Source organism: Chelonoidis abingdonii, chromosome 1 (assembly GCF_003597395.2).
Source record: "Chelonoidis abingdonii isolate Lonesome George chromosome 1, CheloAbing_2.0, whole genome shotgun sequence".
In the NCBI taxonomy this organism is placed as follows: domain Eukaryota; kingdom Metazoa; phylum Chordata; order Testudines; family Testudinidae; genus Chelonoidis; species Chelonoidis abingdonii.
In genome coordinates this window covers 204,267,831-204,284,572 of record NC_133769.1, presented here as the reverse complement: position 1 = coordinate 204,284,572, position 16,742 = coordinate 204,267,831, and the positions used below count along the sequence as shown (strand labels likewise).

Sequence of the window (16,742 nt, the reverse complement as noted above, 5' to 3'; positions counted from 1 at the left end):
GAGACTGGTTTCTCTAAAGTCACCAACCCAGTCCCACATGTGATGAAATGTATAGTGAATGTAATGTGAAGTGTAAATCTACATTAAGGAAGGAGGTTTGGATGTGTGGTATCCCTTGTACCCACTCCCATTCTTCATCTTGGTCTACTCAAGTATAGTTTGATTGTGTGCCAGTAAAGAAACCTCAGTAATGAATTTGGAGTAGAGCGGAGTTCTTGGGAACCAAGTTAATGAGGTCTCAGAAACCACCCCAGCATACCTCTGAGTGGATAAGGTCTCAGAGGCTACCCCAACGATGTAAAGTCACACTTGTGATCTTTCACTGTGCTGGAGCAGTGTCTGCATGGGACACTATTGTGCAGCAACCTGGGGCACTGTAGATTCACATCCTGGCTTGCTACAACTTGCTGTGTAGACAGGCCATTATTAGTTTTACAGTCGGTGTAGCAGTGAGCACTATTACACTGGTCTGATCAGGCCCTTGTGTTCAGGTTGCATTTTCCTTCATGACTATTTTTGTTATTAATATAGGTTATTAATTTCTTTGGGTGTAAATCAACAACTGACAGCTCGTATGCAAACAGCATTCTGGATACTTTGACCAGTGCAGGTGTAAGTATTGCAGCTACACAGCCTAAACATCAAGTACACATGGTATATGGCAGATCATAGTATCCTGACAGTATTTATGTTTATGGCCTGTAGTCAGAACAACATGAAATTGTTACTGAATGTCTAGAATTGTGTTCTCATATTTTTGGTGCCTAGGTGATACAGAAAGTGGCTATAATATGCAGAAATGTAGTACAGCTGCAATAATAAGTGGCTTCACTTCCACTATTTAATTTGGGAGTGTGCTTGTTTATGCTTAGATCACAAGCATGGGACAAGGCCAGATGAGTGGTATTTCTGTGTTTTGGAGTATGCCTGGGAGGCAGTTTGAATAAGTTTTTTATTTGGTATTATTATTAAATTATATTTAATACAGCAGTGATACTCAGTGGTTCAGGAGCCAAATTAGCAATCAACATTACCAAGAGCCACGGTAATATGAATGACAAGGAAAATATTTAGTTTTATATATCTAGAATAGTCTCACAGCAAATAAGTTAATAAGTTGATAACTTAATTGGTTGTTAACATAGTAAAAAGCCTCCTGCTGGGCTTATAATTAAATTCACACTGCATTTTAATATCATGTGCTGCAAAGAGCCGCAGGAGATGCATTAAAGAGCCACTTGTGGCTCGTGAGCCTCAGTCAAAGTGTCACTGTGTTAGACATAAATGTAAGGCCCTATTGTACAAATGCAAAGTAAAAAGACAGTCCCTGTCCTAATGAAAGTTACAATCTAAAATAATCCTGATAAGGATAGCAGGTAAACCTGATTTAAAACTCGATCTGTGCATAGAAGCTTGGGGATGAAAGTTTGGGAGAAAGAATTATAAAAATACTTAAAAAAAAAATTCTCACTGCTTCTTTTGAGTGTATTGGTCAGGGCATTCAACATAGAGCTGCAATTATTTGTTTACATGGCACTTATCAAGCAGTTGAACTGTTCATGTTTTGTAGTATTAGAAGAGGGAGCTGAAAATCAACAATAAATGTTATCCTATTTTTTTTTTGTTACCATAGGAACTGGGTTCATTTATTCTGAAGCTGTGGACAAAAGGCTAGGACTATCTGAGTTTATTAATTCACTGTGGGCATGAGAACAACACAAAATGTGATTTAATTTACAATGGCCTAAAAATTACTCCCAGGGTGAATCTGACTATAGATCTAGTATCTCCAAGCCTTTACTATGAATTATCAAACTACTCTTTAGCTTCAGAAGAAGTGTGTCCCGGCTGGATCCTACTCATTGACGTCAATGGGATTTTTCCGCTGACTTCAGTGGGAGCAGAATGAGGCCCTACATACTGAAGAGTTTGAAGAAGCATTCAACTAAACAGCATATGCAATCTCTTGGGGACTTCTGGGCTGAGGATAAAACGGTTTGCAGGAACGGTTTTGCCAAGTCATCCATCTTTGCCATCTCACTTAAAATGGAATGACTTTCTATTCCAGACTGATATGGTTACTTTTAAGATCAAATAGTAAGATATCATAATCTCACCAGGAACACTACGTGAAATCACTAAAAAGAACAGACCTCTTCCCTTCCTCCCACTCCACTAAAGAGAATATAAATATCAATAAATGCGTTTTAGCTTATTAAAGTACACTTTTTTATTTCAACACTTTTCATACTTTTAAAAACTAAATTACGGTACAGTTTAATTAATGTACTATTCTAAACTGCAATTATTTTGCAATAGCAGAAACCTTATGTGTATTCTATAAACTGTAATAAGATACTAGAAATGGCAAAGACAGTTACAGATGCTTAATTATTGATACCCACAATAAATCAGTAATATCTGATATTGTTTCTGGACTGCATCTCACATATGCAAATAAAGGTTTGTCAAGGCAAGTTTACCACTTTTGCACTTTCTTTTCACTAACGAACTGCCCATGAGGCCCATCAGCATCAGGGGCTAAAAGGGCTAAATAAACTGGAGTCTCGGCTCCCTCATCTGGACTTTTAGTGGCATTGGGACCTGCCATGTCGGTTCTCACCCATCCAGGGCAACAGGCATTTAGAAGAATTCGATCAGCTTTCCTTTCCTTGTTCAACATCTGGGCCTGGATTCTGGACAAGACTGTCACTCCAATTTTGGACACACCATAAGCAGTATTTGGCCAGCCCTCCTTCTCATGCACTCCGTTCTTGGTATCCTCCACAAACTTTGTCATGAGTTTCACTAGCTCCTCCTCAGTGATTGTGTCACTACGAAACTTCTGCTGCAGGTCCTGGCTACATCTTGCCAGAGCTGATACACTTGCGGTGCTAGATACATTCACTACTCTGCCTATTAAAAGAAAATTATAAATAAATAAATACATACATACATACAATAAACAAGCCCATACACAATATTAGGTCTTGATCCTGAAAAGTGCTCCACGAAGGTCTATGTATGCTAATTGCTTTTCAGAACAACAGTTTAAAATAAATAAATACAACTATGACGTTGGCATCACTGAAACTTGGTGGGATAATACACGATTGGAATGTTGGTGTGGATGGGTATAGTTTGCTCAGGAAGGATAGACAGGGGAAAAAGGGAGGAGGTGTTGCCTTATATATTAAAAATGTGCACACTTGGACTGAGGTGGATGGACGATAGGAGACGGAAGTGATTGAGAGTCTTCTGGTTAGGATAAAAGGGGTAAAAACAAAGGGGATGTCGTTGCTAGGAGTCCACTACAGCGCCCCCTAACCAGGTGGAAGAGTGGATGGAGGCCCCCCCCCTTTTTCTATTTTTATTTTTTTTTTGTTTACGTTAAATGCGTCACGGACGGACACATCAAAAAAAAACCACTAGAAAAAAGACAAAAAAAAATCCCAGTCGAAAAAACCCTCCCTAGAGTCAAGCCATCATGTCCTAATTTTTTTTTTCCCCCCCATCCCAAAAAAATAAAAAAAAAAAAAAAAAAAAAGGGGGGGGGGACCCCCCCCCCCCCCCCCCCCCCCCCCCCCCCCCCCCCTTCTGGAAGATTATGTGGTGATGGGGAACTTCAACTATCCAGATATATGTTGGGAAATACACCGTCGGGGCACGGACTATCCAATAAGTTCCTGGACTGCACTGCAGACAACTTTTATATTCCAGAATTTGAAAAAAACTATCTTAGTGGGGAGCATACTTTTGCTTAAGCACTGAATTGTGCTAACAAATTTGTGGTGAGTGTCTGGTTAGGGATTATTTTGTAACGGTCTGTATGTGACATGGGAAGCTATGGTGATTTGGCAGTGTGAGGGAGTTGCAGTGTGTACGGTGAAATGTTATTTATTCAGACAATAGTTCATCCTAATAGTCATAGGTTGCAATTAAGCAGGGCGGTAAGTGATGGTTATAGCGGGCAGCAGGGACATGTCAATATTGCTAGACAATGATTGCAATTCCTACAGTGTCTCTTTGTGTTGGTTCATAGACTCTTAAGGAGGAGGGAGCGCGAGGTCATTTTCTGAGTCAGTCCCTGCCGCCCGCTGGCTGGACCATTAACTTTCGTAGACCAGCCTGATAGCAATTGTATGAGCTAGCCTCTCTTATAGATATCTCCAGTATGGAGATTCCCCACTCCGTCGCCTAGATGCAAATTTGGAGTCCTCGAGATGTTTAACTACGCGTAGAACGAGTTAGGAACTGTGTCCTAATGGTCCACCTGGTAAATCTCCTGCTGCAGTTATCCGATGGCGTGTCTTGAGTTGCTCTTTATCATGTTAGTAGGTCTATAGCAGGTGAAGACAGTGTTATCTGTCCTCTCGGCTCGCTTCCATAAGCAAGCATATCGAACTAGGCTAGACACAGATTATAGTAATATGTGGGCTCATAAAGACCACCTTTGGCTGTAACACGCGAAGATCATATCTGCGACTGATACTACAATAGTAATACACACGGTCTGCATCGAGATCATAATACTAACTAATAATTTCGGAAACTAAACTATAACGCCAGTTCTTCTCTCAGCTTCCTTGTTAGTCATGTTTCTCACAAGACCTTACTAGTTTGTCTTCATTGCGTCTATCTTTGGTACCCTCTTCAAGGATTCCTCCCAATCACCATTCCATATAGTGCAGGGCAAGAATTATGTAGGGCTGCCAGGAGCTAGGACACATATGATGCTCTGAGACCTAGTAACCAGTGCAGAGAGTAAGCGGAAAGCAATAGATATTTTTCTTGTATCTCGTCTATGTTTACCAAACACATTAGGGAATGCAATAGATATGCCCACGGACAGTGCTAGCGGCTTTCTATTTTTTTTTTTTTTTTTTTTATTGTTTCTTCTTTCTAGTTGATGCGGAACGAGTATCGCTAGCTCTGGAAATGTGCCAATGTAGTCTCAAGCATGTTTATGACTTTTTCCGTCTCGGATTCGATTCACTGAGAAGATTTGGCTATAGGCATTGTGCCTTCAGTTGAACATTCGCCTTCATGGAAGTCGGTATGATGTGTAGCGATACTTAAAAAGCTTGCCCAATGTGTTCTCATGAGTATTCGACTGTTAGAAAGAGTTGTAAGATAGACTGTAGCTTAGAGTCTACCAGTGGCCCTGATTCTGACGATTAGCAGTGAGCATCCTTATAGGCAATTACTTCATAGGAGTTTATATAAGATGGGACACGTGTTACTATTGCAGTCTAGCGTTTATTCTTTGCGAGAACAGTCTTATGCGCGCACGTTTGAGGTCAGGATTAGCAAGAAGTACTCGCGAAAAGGCTAATAATTTGTAGTTTGACCACTCTCTATTACACTAGCGCGCCAAAAGCAGTGAATTTGACATACTCCACATACGCAGGTATTAGGATATCAACTCCGACCCGCTATAAGGTTTAACAATCTTTATGTGCCAGGCGTGACTTATTCGCTCAATGATAGTCACGACTAATTAAATCGTAAATCATCTGCATACCACTGGAAGGTGGGTAGAGGAGTGAATAGAGTGTAAAAGACCAGCGATGCCAAGTGTTGTTCACAGAAAAACATAGACTCCCTGCGTCTGAACACAATCTGGATCGTCCTCTCTTGCTATGGGTTATTAATAGAGCCGTCGTGGATTAATGGTGATACCGAGCCGGATGGAATGTGTGGAGCTATAAACTAGAACTTTGATTAAATCATATCTGCGTTCATGTGAGTGTCAGCGGACCGCACTAGCCGCTATATCTCGCATACAACATACGGTCATAATAATATTAGGTCTTAGACTGGGCCATTCTCTAATGCTGTTATTTGGCCTAGTGGTCATCGGATTGACATATATTCATACCTGGCTGAGACGAGAGGCAAATTGAACCTACTCAGAGAGTAGTTATTAATGGCTCCCAATCCTGCTGGAAAGGCATATCTGAACAAAGTACTGTGGGTGGATCCGCAGTCTCTCCCTGATTCTCCTTATCCACAGGGCTGATGTATCTCTATTTAAAGTTGATTTGTAGAGGACTGGGGACTCTGTCATGCTGATATTCGTTTTCGCGCATGTGTTAGTTTTTAAGGCTATTTTGCATAATTGGGCATAGGAAGTACGCTTTATTAATCTCTTGGCTCGGAATTGACTACCCATAATACACTGGGCTCAGGCACCGTATGTCTGCAGAGGGCTGCTTTGGTGTGGCAGACAGGGGTATGACTCATACTTTAAATTCAAAATTAAATGATCTCATGTGCCCTTACTTAATGGTGGTAGTATACTGCGTCTGTTGGCATCAGAAACGTTAAACTAATGAGATGCAATAAGCATTGCGTCATGCATAAGTGCCCTAGCTTTTCTACTGGCGGCAGATATGGTGTTTATCTTCCTTCTCAGTTCCTAAGATACTGGAGAGAGCTGGGAAAGAGACTGTCTAGGACGGAGCTTATGAGTGAACATTTGACACCTATTAGTACCTGATATCTGTCTGGAGTTTCATTAACGTCCCTGGAGCTATCAGCTAAATATTGACCTTCCGAAAGATGCTAAAGCGCAGTAGATGAGTGCTCTGTTATACGCTCACATCAATAATAAAAACTCCAATAGAAGAAAAAATATATATAAAATAGAAACAATAAAATAAACAGCAACGTCGTTCTGGTGAGCGAATTAAAGGGGGTTTGATAGAGACAAGACAAGAAGTCATTCTTCCGCCTCTTTACATCTGCTATCTATGATTTTTAACTTGCCTATTTATTGTGGATCTTTCTAAACCACCCTCCCGCAGGGCCGGCCGGCGGAGGACTGCGCTGCGACCAACAAGACGCGCATCCGGCCGCCGGCCTCGATATCTGCCCGCGCCAGTAATTGTCGCAGTTCTGGGCACCACATTTCAAGAAAGATTGTGGAGAAATTGGAGACGGGTTCCCAAACGCGAAGAAGCGGAAACAAGAGCGGAAAATTTACACAACGACGCGGTGGTGCCTCCTTGGATGACGTAACAGACCCCCTCCACGAAGGAAGGCTGAGGAATGGTTTAGTTTAAGTTGCAAAACGCGTCCAAAGACCGACGACCAGCCCACCGCGGTGGCACAAACCGACCTTCGGACCTCTGGTAGCGTTTCAGGTATCTAAAGGGTGTCAATCAGGAGGAGGAGAAACTTGTTCACTTAGCTTAATGATGAACAAGAAGCAATGGGCTTAACTGTGCAGCAAGGGAGATATTTAGGGTGGACATTAGGAAAAGTTTTCCGTAAACTGTCGGGTAGTTAAAACTGGACTAAATTGCCTAGGGAGGTTGTGGAATCTCCATCTCTGGAGATATTTAAGAGTAGGTTAGATAAATGTCTATCAGGGATGGTCTAGACAGTATTTGGTCCTGCCAGGAGGGCAGGGGACTGGACTCGATGACCTCGAGGTCCCTTCCAGTCCTAGAGTCTATGAAAAACCAAACCAAAAGACACTGTTGGATGTAATAGAATTGCTAGCAAATATTTGACATGTCCCACCGCTACAATTTTAAATAGGGATATTTCTGAATAAACAAATTCTGATCCTGCAAACACTCACTGCCAAACACCATGCTTCCATGAATAATCCCGTTAAAAAAAAATCCCAACAACAAAAATGAGCCTATGTACAATAGTAAACTCTCCCCTCAGCAGTGTTTGCAAAATTGGGGCATGGGACTTCTGTTCTCCCTTCTACTTAAAATTGGTATGAATGAAGAGGTCTCAAAATTCCTAGGGAAAGAGTCCTACCTACAGGTTAGGAGGGCCTTGAATGCGACACAAGCAATAGGGTTCCACTGCACTGTGGGGAGGTAGGCTCTGTAGAGCCCATGAAGGGGATCTGCAAGCCAAACACACAACAGAGTGCAATGTGTGTCCAGCATCAGGGTGGGGGAAATGGGAAGATGACGACTGATTCTGCAACTGCACGTCTCGGTCAGCCAATCCTCCCATATATTGAATGCGTGTAAGATTCCTTCCTTCTGTAGATTTCCAGATAATGACTCTGTCCACTGAGGGACGTCTGCTGAAAAGAGGAGTTGTCTCTTAAAAACCCAAATACACCCTCCAGAAATAAAAACTTTATCTAAATAAGTACAGATATCCTTTCCAGATCATTTATCTTTATAGTATGGGAATGTTTGCTGGTTTCGAACAAAGCCATGGAACCTTTCTACTGGTTTTTGGTGTTGTATAACCAAGTTTTTACAAAAACCTAGAATTTGGGGAAAGTTTGACCTATGTCCCTTTCAAACATCTCCACCTGTGACATCACAGGGTTCTAAGGCATTCCCAGAGGTTCCGTTGGGAAAACAGAACTGCTGTGCACACAGTGAAGCACAGATCATCTGTATGTTGATAATAAAACGGTATTATATTTGTGAGCTTAGTTTGTCTCTTCCTGACCTCTCCCATTCTGTTTACCATTATTATGTGGACCTATATCAGTCTTTCATTCTGTAGCATTTATTGCCACATGGGGTGATTTTCACTACCTTTCAAAATATGGTATTTTAATGGCATACCCAAAGCTGACAAATGTGTCAGCTCCCAAAAAAAGGGCTGCAGTGTACATAGAGTAAAACTTCTCTGCAGGAAGACAGCAACATGACTAAGGAGCTAGGTTTCTTCAGTGACTGTGGGTGCAACCCTGTACAGCATCCTGAACTCAGCCTTGGTGCTCCATATTTGTGAGCAAGCAGGACATTGAAATATCCCCATTTCCTCCTGTCCGAAGGAAGGACAGATGAGGCAATTGACAATCTTTCATTTCTGCATAATGGCACGGATAAGCACTTCCGGAATAAGCCATTAGTAAAGAAAGGGATTGGAATAGAAGCAACTTTAGATTTAAAAAGCAGACATGTTCTGTGTGTCAAGACGTGCATGCTAGCTATTCTTGTCTTCTTACCTTTGATGCAGCAGAAATGCACTGGTACTCCTGTGGGCAGCGAATTCCTAACAGAGGGTAGGGTTTGCCCCCTTGTGAGAAGCAAGAGTTATTCTTAATGATACTTTGGTATTTGTTAGGTTATACTTACCATGAGGCTTTATGAGGGGTAGCAACTCCGTGCAGACATCCCTTGTTGCAAAAAAGTTTGTCCTCATTGTAACCTCTGCTTGAATAGCAAATGGAGTGGTATCAGCAACTGTTCACATGGAGGAAGAAAAATATATAACACTGAAGTTATGCTCACAGGTTAATGGGAAAATACAGGTCTCTGAAAACTAGAGTTAATCCTAATTCCTTCTACAGTCATTTAAACATCTGCTTCCTAATTTATACAGAACAGAGAAAGTGCAGAAAAGTAACAGGTACACAGTGCTGCAAAGATTAACATTTTAAAATGCAAAGGCCCAAATATGCAATATTAGATTAGTGGGAGATTGAGAAGATTTTCACCTGCTAAGAACTCTTAGTTTAGGGTTCTGTGCTCCCCCCACAAGAGCTGATGACATCTGATGCCCCAAAACAGGGCAGGGAGCTGCATTCTTTATACAGATTTAGTGCTCAATCATGCGTATTAGGCAATGGCTGGGTTGTTGGTGGTGGTGGTGTCGAGTTTCAGCATGCGTTTGTGAGCCAGGATGATGAGTGCTGCATAGAGATAGGATTCCCATGCAGGCAACATCAAGCTTTTGAAGAACTGCAGCAAATCAGCCTGTTTCTTTGTGGCAGGGAAGGAAGAAACAGGGAGCACTGTCAACCTGCAGTAGGTACTCAGATACTACAAGCATGAGGGCTCTCCAAGTAGTGTAAATAGATACCAATTTTTGTAGTCCCCTTGCTAGATACAACATACTTGCAGGTAACTCTAAGGAGTAGCTGTAACTGAACACCTATTGCTTAAACTAGTGGAGATATTCCTTGAAGGCACTGCTAATAACCACCTTACCTGTTCTCTTGAGCAATGTGCCAGGACACCACTACTTACAGAATACTGACACGAGGCCCAATTCACCACTGATTTCAATGGTTTCAGCATCAAACAGAGGTAAAGCAGTGGTAAGTCAAGATAATAGCTCCCAAATAAGAAATGTAAGCTGTAACTAGGACATAAAAGTTTTTGTTCTTTATCAACATTTACTACATTTTAAAAATCTCTTTTTAAGCAGGTTTTCCCAGAGCTCAGGGCAGATGGCTGTGGTTTGTGAGTTGTTGCCAAAAAAAAAAAAAAAAAAATGTATCATCCACCCTGTGTGACAAATAACCTTTGCTAGAATCCCCCAGCACTATTAAGAGTTCTGTGCACAGTCATTATATGGCAAGCATGTCCCACTATGCATACACCTTACAAAGAGAAGTTTCTGTTGAGATAGTAATTTATGCATGAATACGTTCAACAACAGATCAGTTTAATGCCAAATCCAGTATTTGAAGGGCAACATCATTCAGGTCACAGGGAAATTATTTAAAATGGTACAAGAGGCAATCAGAGTAGCAAGATTAACTTAAGGAAAGAACAATTTAGGCTAAACATCAAGAGAAGCCTCCTGACAAATAGAGTCCTATAATATTTTTTAGGTCTCCCAAAGTAAGTAGAGGAAACTATGTTGGCAGGAATAGCTTCTGAATAGTCTGTTTATTTATACAGTGTTCATCACCATGGTAAATAGCTCCCTATAGGTGTGTTCCCTGCAAAGTTAAATTGAGTTATCTACACTCCCTTGCCTATCATACCGAGATAGAACAAGAGCAGCCACTCTGCAAAGCAACCCTTGACCTGCACAGAGTGACAGGCTTTTAGTTACAGAGTAGCAGCCTCCCCACTGCATTACCTTAGCAGCACTTGAGCATGCTCCCAGGTGGGCCAGCTAGCTCAAGTTTAAAGCACCACTTCTCTTGAGCTAGAGATGTGTGTGTGTGGACAGGAGTTGGGTTACATAATTTGAGTTATATTTTGAGCTAACACAGCAGTGAAGACAAGATCAAAAACAAGATCTGACAAAGCACCAGAAAAATGTCAGGGAGGGAACAGCTCTCTGCTGGCACAGGGGTGAGCTACGTATCATCATACTTGGTTGCCTTTCTAGCGAGCATGATTCTTGTGAAAGCAGACACCACCTACTCATCATTCTGCATGTAATTTACAGCTCACAAAGCCTTGCCAATGAGCCAGCATTTTACCTTTGAAAGCAATCCCTGCGTTGTTAACCAGCACATTCAGCCCTCCGTATTTCTCCTTCAGGAAGTCCCGCAGAGTCCGGATACTCTGTAGATCGTCGATGTCCAGCTGGTGGAAAAGTGGGTTCAGACCCTCCTCCTGCAGCTTTGTCACCGCAGCCTGACCCTGTCCTTGGTCCCGGGCTGTCAGGTACACATCCCCAGTGAACTGCTTACACAGAGCCCGCACAATAGCAAATCCAATCCCTTTGTTGCCCCCGGTCACCAGAGCTACTGGGGTGCTGGACATCCTCCCGAGCTAGTGGATGGTAAAATAAGTTCACTGCAACAGGCAAAAGAATATAAAAGTGTATATATTTGGTTATCGTGACTATGCACACCTACCTGCTTGCTCTCTATGCAATTTTCTGCAAATGTACATTTCTTTCCTGTTGCCAAACCAAGAAATAATTGGGCAAAATGAGGTTGGTCTCCAGTTTTTCAACGAACACTCGGTACTGATCCTGTAGCTTGCTTCTTCAAATGCTTTGCAAATGAATGTGAGCCAAAGAGGGGAGGTAGGGTAATCAGGGACAGGGCTGGCCTCAGGGGTGAGCTACCCTGCAATTGCCTAGGGGTGCCATGGTTAAGGGAGTGCTGTGTGGCAGTGCAGAAGTAAGCACTGCCAGCGTAGCGTCAGAAGCTGCTCCCAGCTGGCAGGGGAGCACTCGATGGGGGGCACCCAGATTTCTCCCAGTCACTGCTTCCTCCTCCCGGAGGAATGTGGCATGTAAGTGACGCACAGCTACTTCCTCCCCTCCCCCGCTCTGTTTCCTTCATGCCCCCCTAGGAGGTGAGGGCACAGAGGAGAAGTGAGGAGCAACACCAGGAGCTCCATGTATCCATGTCACTTTCCCCACCTGGACTACTGCTCTCCTATCCTTCCCTTACGCAGCCAAGGTCAGGAAAGTGCACAGAACCCTGACGTCAATCCTCGCTCCCCTCCCCCCTAGCCCTTAGGGGTGCGTGGAGGAGCAGCATGGGGGGGAAGAGAGCGAGCTGCAATGCCAGCTGCTCCCTGCATCCAGGTCATCTCCCAATGTGGGCACAGGAGCAAGGTGCACCGCTTAGGAGCAGAGGACACAGTGCAGGGGTTAGGGGTGCAGGAGGGGGAATGGGGAAGGGATTAGGGGCAACAGGGGGTGGGTAGCCCACAGGGGCCATGGGGGGCACCATGCCCATGTGGACCAGGGACACCAAAATACAAGTTCACCCAAAGCACCATTTTCCCCAAGGCCAGCCCTGCACAAGAAATGACGTCTTATCTCCGTAACAAGCCAAGGCAGGCTGCAAGGAACGCTTTATGCAAGCTACCCCTCGAGGGTGGGTTGGCTGGCGAAGGGGGTGCTCGGGTGAAGAAAGCAACTTGCAAACTCACCTCTGGCAATACGGAGCTCAGCCTCTTCAGCTGCTTCGAGATCCTACGCTAAGATCCAAGGGTGTTTATGCATCAGCCCAGAAGGGTTGCTCCGAGAGGGCGGGGCGCTCTCGCCCCAGATACAGATGCTTCTGCAGCCTGATAAGAGAACAGCGAGAGGAGAGAGCCAGCTGGAGGTGGAGCTTTATGTGTGTTTGCTGACTGCAGCTCCGAGCTGAGGGTGGGACTGCGGGAGAGGAGGTAGGAAACACGGGGCTGCGCTGCAGCTGTGTGCCTGGGGGATGAGCGCAAGCAGTCTGGCTGCTGGGGCCTGGCTTGGGTGTAAGTGAGGTTTTTGAGTTACCATGTGCTATCTGTCTGTGATCTGGAGCTGTAAGCGAAAGGCTGTATTTTAAATGGTCTTATTTACAGGCATTAGCGGGTAGGTTTTTTTTTTAAAGCTCTTTTTCTGATGGCAACTGAGGAAAGAACCAGAAAGTGTAGCCGGGGTACTCCAGACAGCGATGGGAGCTGTGCACGCAGGGGGGTTATTATAGCTGGCTCCCGTGGTGGTAGAGACGTTTGTTATTTATTTAATCTCTCGCGAAGGGCTCTGAAAATCCAAGGAGCTAGAAGTAATATTGTTACTCAGTTCAGTATGCAGTGCTGCTACTAGAGATCTAGCCATTTGTTAAGAAAAGGAACTGGAGCGGAAAAACGCACACACATAGGCTTTCTGGCTTACAGCTGTGGAAGAAGAGATTCATGTGTGTTAGAATCGTCATTCTCTCCCCTAAAAAGATATGCTCCTTTTATTGGGAAATTCACCCCCACTTGTCAGGGCCGGCTCTGTTTTTTTTGCCGCCCCAAGGGGAAAAAAAAAGGGGCGGGGCCACTGGATCAGCAAAGCAGGGGGAAAAAAAGGCGCGGCTGGTGCGGCCAAGCAAGCGGGCGGGCGGGCGCGGAAACAACACAAAAAATGGCGGGGCTGGACCAGGTAAGTGGGAGGAGAAAGAACGGCGCGACCAGCAAAGGAGGGGAAAAACAAAACAAAAAAATCCCTACAGGGAGACCTGAGCCAGGGGACTCCTTGTGCTGCAGAGTGCGCGCCTGGTCTAATTGGGGAGGGGGGAGACAGAAAGGCGGCGGCCACGCGGCCCCGACCGCCGCGCCGCTGCCGGGAGGGCTCCGCTCAGCTCAGGTCCGCGGGGAGGGAAGGACGCGCGCTGCGCTGCTCAGTTTGCTGCAGGGCGCTCCGCGCCGCCGCCGCCTCCTACAGGGCAGCCAGAGCAGCGAAGAAAAAAGCGGCCGTGCGGCCCTAGGATTGGGTGGAATGCCCCCCCCCCCGACTCCGCCGCCCCCCCAAGGTGGCTTACACAGCTGGTGCCTGGAGCTGGCCCTGACATGCACATTCAAAAATGTGCCCTGGAAAGTGGTGCAGGAATACCCCGTGGCTTGAAGTGATTGCCATTTTACACAGGGTTTACAGTTTTGTTCAGTGGCTTTCAGCATCCCCACTGTACAAATTGTTCTAACACCAATGTCAGGAAATAGAAGTTAGTGTGTCATAGTGTGTGTGGTGGTGGTCCTGCACTCAGCAATGATATATTGTGCTTACTTGATAGTCAATTTGGAGAGCACTAATTTTGACAGTGAAAACTATCTTCTCATTTTGTTCTGGTGTCTTCTTTTTGAAGTATGGCTTGCCCCCGTTAATTCATAAAAAAAAACCAAAAAAACCCCCACTTTTCTTTCTCTTATAGTTAAGCTATGGTTCAGTTCAGTTAATGACAGTATTGTCATGTGTCACTGTCCACATTGCAGTAACAACCAAATGCTAACCTGTAAGATGTGCTTACAAATAATTTAATCAAATATATCAAAGGAATATGTCTAACTTGACTACTTGAAATTTATAACTGTGTAGGTATATTATGAAATATTTTATATGTTGTAGGTCAGAGTTACGGTTGTTATTGGAATAATATGTAAATTTTTTTCTGTGCCAGTCTTGTCATTCATTGAATAAATGAACTGCAAAGGTGTTGCTGACTCAAGGTGCCCGAGGGGGGCAACAGCGGGGTTCATTGCCTGGTGTATTTTGTGCCAATAAACACACCTGGGTGGAGAAGCAAACAAAGTTTTTATTTGAGATCTCAAAGCGGTGCAAGGAGACTGATGCCTCAAATCAAGCACACCTACACAAGCGGCTTTTCCCTGTTTATAAGCTTTCTTTCTCTTTCTTCCCTCTTCCCCCCACCCTCCTTCCTCCCCCTCTAGCAGTTATGTAAGCACAGGTGCATTAAGTAATCTTGGCTGCGGCAGCTTGTTAGTAAGTTTTCCTTCTGCAAGTTACCTTGTCCTTCTGCTAAAGGTGCACAGGCCTTATCACTACCGCTTTAGACCGGTTTGAGCTGTGCTGCAGCTGATAACTTACTGTTAAACATTTAATTTCACAGCTGCTAGCTTTCTAGATCAAGTAAAGTTCAACATGGAGGAGCTTTGGTTCACTGAGGCCTAGATTTATGCCTAGTGACACCAACAACTCCCTCCTTTGAGAATACTCAACAAACTTTTAGCTGAGTTTTCTCATACTTTGTGGACAAAAAGCGATTAAGCTCTAGGGAGCTGGAGTGCTTTACAGCAAGCAAGCAAGAGGAGAGTAACGATACACAACACCACACCAGTGTGCAGGAGGCGAACAATGCCTTCCCCTAGTTCCCCCAGGTTGGGTAACCGGCCCCAGAGGGAATCAGAAATAGTGGGTTCTTTTTCCTGGGCCTTCCACTGTTCAAAAGCCTGTTCAGCTGACAGGATGTGCTTGTTAATATCCTGTGCATTTTCTGGGACATAAGTACAGCATTCATCCCCTATAAGGGTGCACACCCCGCCCTGTGAAGCTGCAGTTCCACCCAGAAAGTGTCCAAGTATGTCTCCATGATCACAGATCAGATGGTATTTCTGATGCGTCTGTAAGGGCAGTGGGCCAAGTCTAGTACTCAAGGTCACTCCGAATGGCCATCAGCTGGTCATTCAGGAAATCCTGAGTTCCTAAACATACTAGATCCCACTTGAATGGGGCCCTGGAGGTTTTTCACCTTCCTCTGCAGCGTGGGGCATGGGTTGCTTGCTGGTGGATTCTCTGCAGCTTGAGGTCTTCAAACCACAATTTTGAGGACTTCAATAACTCAGTCATGTGTTAGGGGTTGTTATAAAAGTGGATGGGTAGGGTCTGTGCCTCTTGGCAGAGAGCACCCAAGACAATGTCCCTTCTGACTATAAGTCTCTGAATGCCTCCACTCAGTTATAGAAGACCACCTTCCTGGAAGACGATACTACATCTTGTAACTATCCAGTACTTCAAAGTATCGACAGAATTACAGGAGGGTTTACATTACTATCACGGCGCCATGAACAGCGCAGCCGTAAATGACACCCCCAAATCCAATCAATACACATCCAAGCAGCCCAAAATGCCTGACCCAGTAAAATCTATCTCAGCAGGGCACAAGCCTCAGCAGACATTCCTGATGGCCAATTCAGTGGAGGTGATGTCGCTTTCCCAAAACAGCTGGTCAGCACCTGACCAAGAAGGACCAACAATCACCCGAAGGGGTGGGACTTAGAAAACATCAAAGGCACAGTAGATCCAGTGGAACAAGAGATTACCAGACTCACCTGGTCCTTTTCCCAGCTGTCCGGAAAGCACAGTGACTAGAATGAAAATAGGCACACAGCAGTAGCGATCCCCAGTAGGTCTTTCGCGCATGAGAATCAGGTCAAAGGCATCCCTTGCACGTCCCAGCGTGGGTAGTCCACAGGCAATAGGCCTTTCAGCAATGGACCACCAGCACTTCATTGTGTGACCTTTACATCAACCAGTTTCCTGTTCCCAAGAGTGCGGCAGTCTCAGGGTCGTTGGATGCTCGGTACCGGAAAAAGAAACCTAACACGTTTCATTAGTGCCTGGCAGTGTTTTGCAGATCTCATAGCTGTGTGGGCATATTCAAGCCCTCCTTTTCCTGGTTGTCCGCCAAGTCTTGACTGTGAGCAGTGTTCTTGAGTGGAGTCAGTATCTTATCTATAGCCCAGTTAACTCATTCTGTACTTTGTCCTTCTTCCCTTCTTGGCTTTTTTTCAACCTATAAAGGAAACTTCCACTCTTTACTCATACACTTTTTTTTCCCA

At 44.5% G+C, this 16,742-nt stretch overlaps 2 protein-coding genes across 5 annotated transcripts in view; one reads left to right on the top strand and one right to left on the bottom strand.

The window, feature by feature from the left end:
* Positions 1 to 497: 497 nt before the first annotated feature.
* LOC116823660 (carbonyl reductase [NADPH] 1-like) lies at positions 498 to 12,664 on the bottom strand. The gene is made up of 4 exons (XM_032778389.2): positions 12,576 to 12,664; positions 11,162 to 11,480; positions 9,075 to 9,182; positions 498 to 2,916 (listed from the first exon to the last, which is right to left on the bottom strand). Exons 2-4 carry the CDS (start codon positions 11,445 to 11,447, stop codon positions 2,480 to 2,482), a joined length of 831 nt encoding a protein of 276 aa, XP_032634280.1. The 5' UTR covers positions 11,448 to 11,480; positions 12,576 to 12,664; the 3' UTR covers positions 498 to 2,479.
* Positions 12,665 to 12,792: 128 nt separating this feature from the next.
* Positions 12,793 to 16,742, top strand: part of SETD4 (SET domain containing 4) — a 52,865-nt gene continuing 48,915 nt past the window's right edge. Inside the window, exon 1 of one of the 4 annotated variants that reach the window (XM_032778363.2) lies at positions 12,793 to 12,896. The gene's annotated coding sequence lies outside the window, so the exon portion shown is untranslated. Of the gene's footprint in view, positions 12,997 to 16,742 lie in introns of all 4 variants that reach the window. The other 3 variants (XM_032778303.2, XM_032778322.2, XM_032778313.2) reach the window with 3 other exon arrangements.